Here is a 15,330-nt window from a genome sequence, read left to right as displayed (position 1 = left end):
AATATTAGTTGTATCACTAATTATATGCATAATACTTGATGATTTTTACTTGCAATATCATCCTCAAATTAAAAATAATAGTATTACAAAGAATAGCATTGCAAATAAGTGGAGCTACTTACCTACAGTTAAAACAAAACGCTACGTTTCATTTCTGTTTTCAGCTCAAAATGAAGAGTGACTGTACCCCAGTCTGAGCAAAGATACTATTCACATCTTTGGGAGATACAGCCGTCGGGAGATATAAATTATTTATCAAATATACAGGCAAGAGTTGATTTTTGCATTATTATGGGGATTCCAGGAAACCACTACTCTTTTCAGAATTATTTCTAATGGAGCTCAGTTCATCAGCAGTTGCAGTATCATAGCTCTTTTGCTTTTTCCCTTGTATTTGTTAGTTGAAAATTAGAATTTCTGACAATTACAATTAGATTTTAGGCAAAAGAATTGAGCTGTACCTGCAACTACAGATAAGCAAAGATGCAACACCTTTAACCTTACAAGCACTTTTGAGATGAGAGTTTCTAACATACTAACTCAAGTATTACGATACATACCTTGTATCTTCAAGAGAATTGTAATAGGCCTTCAGCAGCTGTGTGTTACAGCTTCTTAAAGCAGCCTGTTGAAGATTAAAATATGAACATCAACAGTTGCTTCTTTTTGTAGCCTTGTTAAGAGACTGAAAATTCTTCAATTCACTCAGGCTTATCAGCAGCTGTGTAAGTACTTTGCAGAATCCAAGCAGTAGTTTCAGTCAAATATTTGTTATAACATCGATTATTCACGTAATGGTAGGAATCCTGCTCTTCAGAGGATTTGCCTCAAATGTGTATTTTTAACTGGCTTAAGAATCAATGACTGTTGGCAGTAGTGTTCTGCAAAATACTTTTTTTACTTTATCAGTCCATTCCAACCTAAGATATTTTATTCTATTTCTATGGAACTTTGATCAAACTGTACTATATGGCCAAATGGTCTGTACTTTATTAAAAAAAAAAAAAAGAAAAAAAGACAAAACTTACTTTCAGCGGCTCCACAAGTTCTAAAGTATGCTTCAGGTAGATTAAATTAGTTATTTTTGATTCAGCAGTTTTAACCTGTTGAAAAATTTTCCAAATATCTGAGGCCTTTGTGTGTCTGACTGTTTAAAAAAGTGCTTAAGAACTAGTAGAACTCGTATTCTTAGCAGGTTTATACATTTAATGAGAATTCCTAAAATGCTTCGTAAGCTCAGTCTGACAACTTCACATGTAAGTGCCCAAAAATGTTTACCTGAATTTTACATTGCCAGCCATGATAGTTTGGCCACCAGTGGCTAAGATTTTCTTATGTCTGCACTGACAATGATTGACTTTAATGATTGACTCACCTAGCAAACCAAGCTGTGAAAACTTCATCTACTATGTATATATAACTCTGTAAAAGCTCTATGCACCTTGTAGACTTTTTCGAAGCAAATACATTAATGATGCATTACAATGAAGCACATAGCCTTTTCCATAAGTGCTGCTAAACACAACATAACCCAGGTCGGTTGATTTCTCTTTGGTTAATATATGTCCATTGTTAAATGTTTGTCCATGTTATAATAATAACACAATCAAGTAAATATTTAAAAATCTTTCTTACAATAACGACTGTTCTTCAGAATGGTTCATCCACATACACACTCTACATTGTTTTGTATGTCCCATTAACCCTTATGATGAAGAAATTTGCTGCTGCTATTAGGGCATAGCATATGCAATACATATGCACTGTCTGAGAGGATTTTAAGGAAATAACAGATAAGCACATGTAAAATATTTTTTCGTTCATCTATAATTTTCTCTTTGCTCTTCTGATTGAGAGCACCTCTTATCTTACATTCTATATAAAGTTGTTTTCTGTAAAAGATAAAACTTAACAATCTTAAATGCATGAACAGAAGAATAATAATCTCCAAATAAATGTATATGGGGTCTGGGTCCCATGATGGAATCAGACATCCAAAGGACAGATGTGGTTGTACCCGAAAAGTTGGTATTTCATAGTGGAATGTACCTTTGCCTAATTAGTTCTTACAGGAATTTTAACTGAACTGGTGTCTAAAAGTGAATTCTTCTACATGCTGCACGTGAGACCAAAGGGAGAAAATTAATGAATACAATCATAGTTGATAACTTTTCTATATAATGTTACTTTTTGATGTATCACTCATGACCAAAATGCAAGCCTATACTCTACAGAGTCTGAAATCAATTTGTCCAAAATCACTTGGATTTGTAAAGCAAGACAATTCAGAGAAGCAGTTTTTTTGTACTGGAGACTTAAATCTTACAGACTTACAGTCTTACAGACTTAAGTTCTATGTCAGTGGACCAGCCCTAGTTTAACTTTTAGAGTTCCTGGAAAATCATTTGAAGTAAAAGTAATGCTACCTTCTTCCTGTCAGAGAAGGAATCAATGTGTCACACACCCGGAACTGTGTCAGGCACAAAATCTGCTAAACTTGTTCTTCAGAGGGGTAATCAAGTAATCCAGAGTAGGTAGTCCTCATTTCTACCAAAAGTTGGATGTTGAACCAGCTTCTAAGGATCTTTCATGATTGAGACAAGAGGGTCTTTAAGGAAATCTGTATTGGATTTATTTTGTCCAGATACCTTTAATTTACTTCTATATGTAAACTTCGTAAGAGGAAGTATTTGATTTCATCAGCGACATGATTTTTCAGAAAAACACTGCAGCAAAAAGTTGGGTGTACATGGTCCTATGAATACATAAAAGCATCCAGTCTGACGGTTTCAGTCACACAGATGATCTCTTATTCACATTACAGGTGTCTACAAGGAAAGCTGAGATTTTTTGGATATGTCATTACATAGATTTATCTGCATTTGTTATAGTCCTGTTGGAGTCTGCACTTGATTTCTTTAACGAGCATTAGACAAGTCCTTTATCTAAGCAGGAAAATCAGCATGTAAGAAGACCTTGAGAGGTGAGACAGTTCTAAGTGATGCTGGCATACAGGCATAAACACAAGGAAGCATAAGCCTCAAAAGCACTGGCAGAACTATCCTAGTCAAGTACAGTAGGCAAGTGTAACTTAAAATGCAATGGTTTCAATATGCTTAGTGGAAAAATGGTGAGGTTCAGTTATCTCAAGCTCAGTGTGGCATTAACTGTCATGTCTAGTCTCAACAAAGATCCAGCAGTGAGCTACATATATTTACTTTATTTTGGTATTTGTATTACATGTGTTAATGTACAGACTAATATATGAGGTAAGGTCTGATGAAAAAAGTAATTTTGTTTTGAAAAGTAACAGTCACCAGGACTGTAAATCACTACACACTTTTTCCATTGATGCCAATGTGAAGAAAATTCCTCTCTCTCATCAGTCGAACAGGATGTACACTTATGAAGAAAAAAGGTGGGGAGTGATGGTAAAGTATATTTGCATAAATTAAGATGAATGTGTTATTGATGCAAACCTGAATTTTTCTAACATTCTGCTATGAGAATCATCTACTGCTGTAAAGTAAGAGATAACCTCAATCTACCACAACACTATTCCATCTCTGTCTAAGATGCAGCCTTTTTCCTAACGTATCATGTATATTAAGAGATATCACATTTCTATATTGCATGTTAAAACCAGATAATTGATTATCTAAGGTCCATTTTGATACATACTGTATCCTGCTTTGGAATTTGTACCAAAACTGAAAGTAATTGTTCTGTATCCAGGAATTTTGAGATAACTGTAAAACAAAAGTAAACACATGAGAAATTGAACTGAAATTGTAAAAAAATTTAATTTTTTTAATGCACACAATTATTTAGTGATACTAATGCTAATCTTTTTCTTACATTCTATCTTCATAATTATTTACAAGGTAAAAACTATGGTAAAAATAGCTTCTATCTGAATTATTTTGTCATAACTATACTTACTATACCTAAGCATGTAGTGATCATTATATAGGTAGATATTTGTCAATTCAGAAATATTCTTTTTTTTTTAGACTGAATCATATTTCTCTTATGACACAGATTAAGATTACATGATCCAGTGTCAGGTGGACGAACTTATACTCTGACAGTGTATTTTTCATTTCTCTGGACCACTATGTCTTATGAAGCATCAGGAAAAAAAATATGTATACACAAGTATACTTCAGCAACATCTTTGTTTAATGTATACATTATGTGTACTTCTATACATCAAACATAGTGCACACCGAGCCTCAGAGTAGGGACAAACTCCAGTTCTTCAAGAAAGCTATGGGCTCACTGATGTCTACTCACTTTATTGGAGAAAATAGTTGAGAAAAATATCACATCTATGATAATATAGATTACATCGAAAAACTTAAGTGTCCACTATGTCACCTGACAAACCATAAAAAAAGTACTTTTCAAACATATTGAGTCACATTACATATTCCCTGTATGAGAAAAAATGTTTAAAAAGAAATATAATATTAGATATTAAAAATAAACTACTACCTGCTCGAAGACCAAAAAAGAGCTCCTCATCCTGGAGTAATTCCTGAACACAGTCCAGTCTCATGTTAATTGTTTCAGCATCAACTAGAGGTTCCAGGATATTGGATCTAAGTCTTCGACTTCCACCTGGAGTTTTAGTGTAATTTAGGACAGCAAGAAGTGTGTGACCATTCCTTTGAAAATAAAATAGATGTGAAGAATACACCCACCAAAAAAAACAGATGCTAAATGTCAAGTGACATTTTCAGATAAGAGTATCCTACAGATTTGTGACACGTTTTCAGAAGGCTTAGCATCTCCCTGTTTGCCACGTATATTATTTGAACTACAGCAGTTTAGCAAGTCAGGTAATTTAATATACTATTAGCCTTCAATTATATAATTTTCCAAAGTACAGAAATATATCTGTACTTAGTATTTTCCTCATTTTTTGTAGTACTATTCAATTGCTACTGCAGTGGGGTACAGTTCACACTTTTCCACTCATAGATGGTAATTAAAAAGGAACAAACCAACCCTACAAAAGGAGATAAATTACAATCAGAGATCAAATACTAATCAGAACATTTTCACTGAAGTACATTCCTGAAAATAATTTAAAATACTTAGAAGTCCAAAAGATAAATAATCTTTGATTTCATATTTTTAAATAACTGATTTACCAGTCAATACAGGAGCTAAATAACATGCTTATGATTTATAAATATTATTTCCACCTTTATGACTTTTACATGTTACACATCCCAGGGTTTCATACTTCAGGGTGATTGTGTCTGTCTAGAATAAGCCACCTATAATATTGACACCTAGGACACAGCCAAACAGTTTGAGAAAGCTGAAACCTTTGATGCTGGTGGCTGGAAGAAGCCAATGAAAATACTGGGGCCATATTAACATACCCATTTAAACCAGAACTTAAGTAGGAAGAAATCTGATACAAATATACAAAACAAACACCATGGTGAGAGAGCAAGAGCAGAAACTTCTGAAATACCATGATATAAAAGAACATACCAATGGTCAAGAGGAAAAATTAAGGGAGGGCGGGGGGGAATTCACAACTAGTTTTATTAAGGGCATATTTACAGTAAGATGCAACTCGTGAAAACATTTAAGGGGAGCTCTACCATTGAGATAATATCCACAGTGCCAACCTTTAAGCAACTAAAGATTTACTTCCCTCTACAGCAAATGAAGAGAGACAAGCCCCTTCAGATTTAGGACTGGCACAAAAACTTGATTTAGGTGTTTCTAGTGCGTGCCTGTATTACTCACTTTTACCTGTTAATATCTGATACAAAGATATCTAACCAGGCTTCACAGTAAGATCTGTGTAATGGAAATAGCTGTGTGTAGATGACTCACACTTGCCATTGGATCAGCAAAAATCCTGCATCAATAATGCTAAAAAAAAAAACAACTCAGAAAAATTTAAAGCAGTTTACTGTTGCTGATTTCTTCCTGTGACTTCCTTCCTCTCAAAACCATCTGTGAAAGTTCGAACAGCTTTCTAAAAAATATTGCTCCAAAGGTACCTTCCAATACAAGACATTCTATGGCTTCCTACTCAAGGGAAAAGCTCCTATGAATAATACTTGGGGAGTGAGGAATCTCCAGGCTCTCGCTTTTATATCAGGGTGGTTAAATGGACATCTAAACAGAGGTGGATCTCAGAACCTGACAGGCAGCCAAACACAAGTTCCAAGTATTTCTCTTGCTAAGCAGAGGTGTGACAGTCTGAAGATAAACCTTAAAGTTTCTTCTGCCCAGAAGGCAAGTAACTCCTGAGGAAGAAAGTGCTCCAAGTATTGATCTCATTGTGGAGAACCATTATGCAATCAAGTACCACACTGCACATTGCCATTTTTAGAGAAATTACTTTCTTTGCCACTATTAAAGAAAAACAAAATAACCTTTCAAGCCTGAAATGTTTCTCTTGTATAAAGTAAGTAAATACAGATATTTAAATGCAACTTAAGAAACTTCTTGCAGAAATGTTGCCTCTTTCATTTCACAATCTGTGAAATTTTGCAGAACATCATTTTCAATTCTGAATAATATATACACATCAATGTAAAAATAATTATGCATCATCTCTTTCCACAATTCACTTGTAGGATTTCCTATGCTAGAAATTTTGTGCTGATTTATAACGTATTTCTCTGTCCAAAAATGTTTCTAAAAGCTCTGAATGATATATAAATTCCAATGGTCAGATCTTTGACACAAATGTCAAGGAAACTTAGTGAAATACAACTTTATAAAAGTATAACTTGCAAAAATGCTCTTACCGAGAATCTCTGTTATTAATAACTAGTTCAAGATTTTGTGCTGATGAGGGATCTATCATAGCTGTTTTCTCACTCCCCTGGAAACGCACCTTGAGCGATTTAGGAGCATAAACGGAATTTTGAATAAATTCAACATATTTTAGCAAAGCTGCGGCAGCTGCGAGACAGTAATACCTTGGAAAGAAACAATCTTTAATGAATGTTGAATAGTGCTACTGAAATACCACAAACCCAGTGTACAACAGAAATAGCATTCACACTTCTGCTTGGCAGCTCCTGGGATGAACAGCCCTGAAAAAGCAGTGTATTTCAAACATGCACTAACCCCTGTCTGGTGAGCACACACTCATCCATGTTTGAGGCCCTGCACACCTGGCACCCCACGCTGTACAGCTGGGGTTGTCAACATAACATATTTCAGCAGTCAGCTGTGACTTGAAGACCCTGGTCACCAAGTACCCCTACTTAAAATTGTCGATATGAAGAAAATGTTTGCTGAGACCAGAATGAAAGGCAATCATAGCTCTTTAAATTTATTTTTAATGAAAGAATGAAAAGGACAAAGTGATAAGCTGTGAAAACAAAAACCACAGAACTCTGTAATGGGCTTTCTGTTAGGGTTTCTAGATATATCAGAAACACTGGATGGTGAAACAGAACAGCCCTGCCATGATTTTCCAATTTTTGCAACAAGACACAGACTTATGTAGTGAATACGTAAAAAGTTGTTAAAAAACTTATCTGGACATCTTATGCTTTTCCTTATTTAAACATACTTTGATTGAACCTCCATGAAAATGGTGCTAAATTCAGGTGCACACAATTGTTCTATGTATTCCAAACCCTTTGTTTCATTGAAGTATTTTCTTTGTACAGTTGTAAAGGTCACATTCTGTGAAGATGGGGATGAAAGCAAATAGTTTTAAAAGTTACATCAGACAGACTTCTCTATTTTTCTAGTGATACATGTTTCTAAGACATCTATCAACTGATTCTGAAATCTCTCTTGACACAAACTACAGTTTTTTAAAGGTTCTGAGGCTTTAAAGCTCATAAATTACATATACTGTCATCTCACCCTCTTTTACCCTGCCAGTGCTCGTTTTCCTATTCTGTGATACATTAGCCCCAATGATTCATCAGGTTGAGAGAACAAGGGAGAAACAAATTAAAATGCTTGATTTTTTAAATTTCTGAATCCTTCCTAGGTTCAGTATTACTCAAATTATCCAATGCCACAGTTGTAACTTTCAGTTTTAATCAGTAATATACTTATGTCTTTACTTGTCAGGATTAGAAGTAGCAGCATGAGAGCTGTGTTTAGATTAGTCTTTACCGTGGTAAAATTAGACTCAAAAATCAAAGAAAACAAAATCTGTCTGCATTTAACATTTTGAAAGCTGTGCAAAACTCTCAACAATCATATAAAAGTGATCAACAAAACCCCTAAAACACGGAATGAAGTTTAAGATCTTACCTTGAAATGCTCTGTAATGAGACTGAACAGTTTTGTTGTGTTCCCTGCATCACAAGCAGTGTTTGACATTATTATTTCTAGTGGTGTTAAAATCTTGAGTTTAGTAATAACCTGAACAAAAAAATTCAATAAAAACCCATATATAACCTAAAATATTTTAGACGAAAAAGAACCAGCAATAATGAATTACAGAACCCTCATATTTTAAAATCAGTTCTGGTCTTGTAAGCAAAGAACAAATTTTCTCCAAACTTCTAGACTAATGAGTCAAATTCATACGTACCTATACATACGTAAAACTAAATTAAAAAAACAAGCCAAACAAAAAAAATTAGAGTTAATGCTGTTACTTAGACAGAGAATCAGTCTTGCTGTTCAAGCAAGAGATAAATATCCAAAATTATATTCCATGGCTATGATGGGAGGATGACTTATTTCAATAGATGGCAGCTTTCTGAGCTTGCAGCTGAAAGATTAAAGGTGCTCTGGAAGATGAAGAAATGCAACAAGCCTGAATACTATTACTCTTTTGACTGAGACTCGTTTTAGACTTTGTTCTAACCTCCTATTGAAACATTTATATCAGTCTTAATATGGCTAAAAATGTACATATTTAAACCAGCTGTATGTTATACACACCCACTGTAGGGATTTAAAGTAGATTATGTGCTCTTCTACTTTTTACTGTGCACGAAAAGACAAACATTATGCATTTATGTTCACTTATACCACCATCCACAAATTCTCAAGTAAGAAACATGAAAAAGCAGACTGTATTTTAAGTGCTCAGAAGTTAAGATGTGAAAGAAGGGACAGATGATATCCCAATGGAGAGGTGAACAAGCATAAAAAAATAACACAAAATATATCATCTGAGGGTATTTGGGGTAGGAGAGCTGTCACTGCCCTTCATATCTGCTAATCATTGGGATGGTTTTTTTCTGAGGTTTCACAGTTAAAACGGATCTTGAAGAATTCAAAGAATACAGGGAAACTTCACTGAATTAATTTGCAGAACATTCGTTTTTGAGAAAACTCTTCCACAACCTAGAAATTTAATTTCTCTTTAGTTATAAGCTTTTTTCAAGAGAGCAAATCACAGTAATTAGCCTGTAAAATACCTTGGCATAAGTTGCATTGTCTGCAAATTGTGATAATATCATCTCAGGATTTTTTAAGTCAATACTGGCCATTCCAACTTCACCTCTAGCAAGGCCTCTTCCTTCTACTACAGCTACAATAACCGATGCAACAGCATGAGGAGAGACTGTAGAGGAGGATGTAACTGTAAAACAGTCATATGTATTTAGTTACGGTCAATATTCATCAGTGCAAGATTGATCAAGAAGCACCACAAACAACAGAGTAAGGATAAACAAATACAGACAGGCTTTAGGAACGCTGAAGACTGAACTTGTGATTAGTCAGACTGTGAAAGCACTAACTTTAAGTCCCATTATTTTTGCACTATTAGGCCACATAACATGGCACAGGGCACCACTATCCTGGAACACACCTTTGTTCATACAAAGCACTGCAGAACGTACTCCCAATGAGCCACTGTGTAAGTGTCCTGAACAACCAGTGCTCTACACCTCAGAAGATACCAACATAAAATGCATAAAACTTGTACTGAGAGACTTGAGAATTACATTGGATGTGATGTCCAATGCATTACAAGGCTAAAAAGATGCCCTGAAAAAACTTTGCATGAATTTGGTCTGTTTAGTTTAGTGACCGCACAAATCGACATGTCCACACACATAATTCAGTTTTGGAGAATTTGGTAATTCATACATGAATGCAAAGCAAGTGACAAGAGGATGCAACACCAAAACATCCCCTCAGTATCTAAAGTAGCATTTTCCTCTTGGTATATTGTTCATTCCCAGCATCCTCTGTAGTACAAAACACATTGTGTGTTGTGTTTTGAATGTATTTCAGTATCTTATCACATCAAACATTAAACTACATTTAAAAACATTGCATAAGAAATGTAAGTAGGACTGCTTGCTGCAATAATCTTACCAGAATATCCCATCAGAGGGGTATGGCTTCCACAAACAGATCTGCTACAAGAGAGGGGTGTTTTTCCTATACATGTGCTATTCAGGCCTTGCACAGAAGAACTTGTAAGATTCAATGTGCTAGTGTTTTCTACACAAGAACTTTTGTCTCCAAAATATGATTCTGAAGGAGGAAGAAATAAGTGAATTATGAAAAAAGACACAACAAATTTTTATTCAGAAACTAATATACAAATATACAGCTTACAAAACTTCACTTTTTCTTAGTAGCAAATACATCAGCAAAATGCCATTCTACAAAAGCTCTCCAAAGTAGAAAATGAAATAAAAAATTAGACTGTTTTGAAAACAAGCTTGCATTAATACAATTATTTTCTACAATGTCATTACTTGCAGTGTCAATAAAAAAATAATAGTTTACCTTGTTGGACTGAAATAATACAATAGAAGTCACTTTACAATACATTACTTCATACTCTAATGAATTCTAGATTTATAAAAGCATTTTATAAGTTAACTTTATGCTGCATTTGCCCATCAGCTTTAAAGTCATTATCTGAAATCACACACAGGTTTACAAAACTCTTTTTTTAAAGCTGAGCATTCCTTTTAGAAAACAGGGCAATAAAAAAACCCAATCTCTTAAGAATGATCTCCCTTTGAATCTACTGGGATCAAGTCTCATAAATCGTACAATAATCTGGGATATACTTGTTAACAGCAGTTTTTTTACACATGCATTTAAGATCTATCTACGTTTTTAAGTCCTGCAAAATATCTTTGTCTCAGAACATTCTTAAGTAATTTGTTTTCAGTTCTTGAGATGACTGCAAATATCATGTCCTTAACCTAGTTTAGATAATTGCTTTTTAACATAAAAAATTAATTAAAATATAAACAGCTGTTCCACTTTAAACTTACAAAATTTCAGGTATTAAAAGACATGAAAACCCAAATATTTCTGCTCCTTATATTACATTAAAAACGGATAGGCAAGACAAAATACTTCAGTATTGTTCTCAGATGACCCATTAACTGCATGAGTCTTTATCATTGTCCCTTGGTACAAAAATATTTACAGCACTGAGGTATGTTAGGGATTTTTGGAGGAGCAAGGTGGTGGTGATGGGGGTTGTTTTTCTTTTATCTTAAACTGTGACAGTTGATAATAATATTAGTCTGGACTGTTTGGGGTTTTTTTAAGTGGACAAATCAGCATTGTGATGCATATAGATGATTTTTTTTAAAAATAGCATTCACTTAAGACTTTGGCATGCATTAACTCAGACGTCTGGCAGAAGAGACTTCACTCTTATCTTAACAGTTACTGAATCTGGCATAACATGGGGAAAACTAATTTTAAGACAAGATGAACCAAGCCATATACATATATTTTTAAAACCAACATTTTAGTGGTGCCCTATTCAAATCAGCATTCGGTTTGGGGTTTTTTTTAGGATTCCTCAATAATCACGTATATTACCCACACCTATTTTTTCCTACTTTCCAATTTATGCATAAGGGAGATACATATAATTCAGACTGCATTTTAGCAAGTGTTAAAATCAATTCTCTTCACAGTTTTTCTCCACTAAAGAAATGTCAATTTTAACTTTTTTCCTGCATGCCAAAGCACAGATTTTGTCAGCAGCACGAAGCGTTACGCCCCAGGGGTGCACAGCTCTTGAGTGTGCGGCTGCTGAGGGGTCCTGTCCTCAGGGGAGCGGGCACGAGACCGGGATTAAACGCACTTTTATGCAAATGATGACAAATAGCTGCGTTGGACCACAACGTTCTTACCACACATCAAGGATGACAAGCACTTAAAACTGTTCCAAAAGCTAGGCAAAAAAACCCACCAAAACTACAAAAAAACCCCTAAACCACCCCATAACCAACCAATCGAACAAACAAAAAACCCAAACAAACCCTCAAACCAAACCAATCAAAAATCAACAACAAAAATACAAACCAACCAACAAACCAAAGCCCAAACCAAAACCCGTAACCAACTGAAGGTGGCTGAAGTCTCTCTTGTGAAGCAAATACTGTGTAGCAATTCAAATCAGGTTATTAATCCCAGCAGAGAACTCAGATACTACTATCCAAAGAAAGTAACAGAGATTTATTTAAAGAAGTGGAGGGACTGAATGCCATTGTTCTGTCAGCATAAATAAAAGAAGCTCGCTAAGCGGCGAGTTCCTGCCGCCGCGCACCGACCGCACCGCACCTCCTCTTTCGAGACGCGCCGCCTCGGGCCCGCTGCTGCCGGCGGCGCGGCCGGGCCTGCGGCCTCCCCAGCCGGCCTGAGGCCGCCCTTCCGAGGAGACACCGGTGCTGTCCGAACTGCGCGGCGTCTGCAGCAGCCCCAGCATGTAGCGGGGCGTCTGCTCCGCCCGCCCGCCCGCGCCCGGCGTGGAGGGGCCGCTGCTGCCCGGGCAGGACTCCGAGGTGGCCGAGGCGACCGCGCGCCCGCCCGCGCCCGCCATGCTGCGAGCCCTCAGCGCCACCGGGGCCCTCAGAACCACCGGCCCCTCGGCGCCACCGGGGCCCTCGGCGCCACCGGGGCCCTCGGCGCCACCGGCCCCTCGGCGCCACCGGGGCCCTCGGCGCCACCGGGGCCCTCGGCGCCACCGGCCCCTCGGCGCCACCGGGGCCCTCGGCGCCACCGGCCCCTCGGCGCCACCGGGGCCCTCAGCGCCACCGGCCCCTCGGCGCCACCGGCCCCTCGGCGCCACCGGGGCCCTCGGAGCCACCGGGGCCCTCGGAGCCACCGGGGCCCTCGGCGCCACCGGGGCCCTCGGAGCCACCGGCCCCTCGGCGCCACCGGGGCCCTCAGCGCCACCGGGGCCCTCAGCGCCACCGGCCCCTCGGCGCCACCGGGGCCCTCGGCGCCACCGGCCCCTCGGCGCCACCGGGGCCCTCGGCGCCACCGGCCCCTCAGCACCACCGGGACCCTCAGCACCACCGGGGCCCTCGGAGCCACCGGCCCCCCGGCGCTACCGGAGCCCTCGGAACCACCGCAGCCCTCAGCGCCACCGGCCCCGCCCGCGCTCGGAACGGGAGCAGGGCAGGGCTGCGCAGGGAGCGGCGGAGCGGGACGGGCACGCAACGGGTTTCGTTACGAGCATGCAAGGCCCACACGAACACAAAGAAAGTGCCTGCTATGCTCTTTACAGCAGGAGTACTGCCTTTAAACATAATTTGTCCCCATTAACTCTTCACCACTCAAACTGTTTTAGAAGGAGCTTCACAGATGTTTTCCTTCTGCTCAAGAGTTTGGGTACGAAAAGATCCCCATAATAACCATAAAGCTTGTTTCCCTGTGCAATTGTCTTCAAAAGTACTTCTAAGCATGTTTTAGAACACTTAACACTGCTTTGGATAGTAGCATGTAATACACACCACTACACCGGTCTCAATTAACATTTTGACTTGGCACTATTTTGCCTCTGGCATTTAATACACCTGCACTATAATTTACACCCCAAACTGAAGCCAGCCTTTACTCTTTGTGGAAAGGTGCAGTTTGATGACTATTCAGCATCAAACAGAAATTCTGTGAGCTGCAGCTCCTCAGCTGACATCTGAAAGACACTGCCCCCCTCCCCATTCAGAGCAGGCATGCAGTCCCTCAGCACTCAGCATCAGCACCAGACTTCAAAAATTTCAGCATCACAAAGTTTCACAGCAGAGCAAAGCATGGAAGAGAGGTGACAATTCCAGTTACTGACACTGTTCTTAAGTCCTACATTGAACTTTCCATTTGAATTCTGACCCCTGAAGCTGGAGTCAGACCTCCTCTTCTATGACAAATCCAAATACGTGGCAAGAAAAGCGGAAACAAAAGGAAGATCACCCTTTACCTTTCCTTCCTTTTCCATACTCACAAATGGTAAAGTTGAATTCATGGAACCAAGCTATCTCAACAAAACCTAAAGGAAGTACATTTGGAATAAAGCATATACCTCTGGACTGGAACATGTAGAATAGAAGGTAACAGAATGGCAGTTGAGTTCCCCACACAGGAACAGGGATTCTCTTTTAATTAACGTATCTTCAGACACAGTTTTATGTGCCCGAATTAGTCACTATTCTTTCATAAATTTACATAATCTTTCAAAATTTATTGCTGGGAATGTTGGCTACACTACAGTACTGAGGATTAAGATCTTTCCATATAAAGACTTCAATGGAGAAAAAAGTTATGAAAGTACTTTCCAAAAGCCCTTAATGAAGGACCCGTAACTGAAGACTGAGAACAGCAGAGATTAATTACTGCAAAGTTTCGAACTCTATAAGCTCACAAAAAAATCTTAGCAGTACTTTAACAAAGTAGAGGCAGATGGTAACAATGCACCAAAATGACATCTTAACACAGACACACTAGGCAATTATTTTCACAGTACATTTTAACGGAAAATGTGATTTTGTTTGTGTAAGAAAAGTTGTGATGATTCCCTTTTTACAAATACAATATCTAAAAAAACTGATGTAAAGAATGGAAGAACCTTCTTAAGAAAAAAAGTGGCATTTGCAAAGGTAACCTGGAATGAAAAAACCCTATTTAAAAATTTTATGTTAACCTTTACAGTTAAGATAAAACCTGATTAGTGCTCTCATTCCCTTGCACTCAACACAAAGCCTATTGTAACTTTTGTCCAGATCTTGAAAAATAAATTAATTCCAGGCTTTGACCAAGTAGTTCATCAGGCAACTGGGCAGTTAAAAAGAGTAGAGTTTTTACCTTAGCTAAAAGCCTGTGGAGGCAGCTTTAAAAATTCATCAGAAATACTTGGGGGGCATTTGAATTCACACTCTGTCTTGAAATTCACTACCAGTTAAGGTCTATCAACAAGTGATTTTGTCTAGTTCTAGCTTACTCTGTACCAACACAAACAGGCTGGGTGAAACTAATCAGCTGGCTTTGAAAACCGGGTTTGAAACAACTCTAGGCCTTCGTTAAGCACAAGTACAGAGATTAGCAGAGACTTCCTCTCCTTCACAATTACTTTCTACTGTATATTGCAACTGGATT

General features: G+C 38.0%; 1 protein-coding gene and 1 long non-coding RNA gene across 3 annotated transcripts in view; one reads left to right on the top strand and one right to left on the bottom strand.

Moving 5' to 3' along the window:
• LOC139676060 (uncharacterized) overlaps positions 1-3,878 on the top strand; it is a 17,098-nt gene extending 13,220 nt beyond the window's left edge. The window contains exon 4 of the long non-coding RNA XR_011698582.1: positions 165-3,878. This is a non-coding gene — a long non-coding RNA (uncharacterized lncRNA). The remainder of the gene's footprint in view (positions 1-164) is intronic.
• MSH4 (mutS homolog 4) overlaps positions 1-15,330 on the bottom strand; it is a 27,179-nt gene extending 11,849 nt beyond the window's left edge. The window contains exons 1-10 of one of the 2 annotated variants that reach the window (XM_071564528.1): positions 12,523-15,330; positions 10,294-10,455; positions 9,387-9,550; positions 8,266-8,376; positions 7,565-7,680; positions 6,789-6,962; positions 4,498-4,670; positions 3,682-3,749; positions 1,029-1,103; positions 561-625 (exon numbers count right to left, since the gene is read on the bottom strand). In XM_071564528.1, coding sequence (XP_071420629.1) covers positions 561-625; positions 1,029-1,103; positions 3,682-3,749; positions 4,498-4,670; positions 6,789-6,962; positions 7,565-7,680; positions 8,266-8,376; positions 9,387-9,550; positions 10,294-10,455; positions 12,523-12,781 — 1,367 coding nt within the window. In that variant the 5' untranslated portion in view covers positions 12,782-15,330. The remainder of the gene's footprint in view (positions 1-560; positions 626-1,028; positions 1,104-3,681; positions 3,750-4,497; positions 4,671-6,788; positions 6,963-7,564; positions 7,681-8,265; positions 8,377-9,386; positions 9,551-10,293; positions 10,456-12,522) is intronic. The other variant, XM_071564529.1, reaches the window with a different exon arrangement.

Source organism: Pithys albifrons, chromosome 10 (genome assembly GCF_047495875.1).
Source record: "Pithys albifrons albifrons isolate INPA30051 chromosome 10, PitAlb_v1, whole genome shotgun sequence".
Lineage (NCBI taxonomy): Eukaryota > Metazoa > Chordata > Aves > Passeriformes > Thamnophilidae > Pithys > Pithys albifrons.
This window is presented reverse-complemented; position numbering and strand designations above follow the sequence as displayed.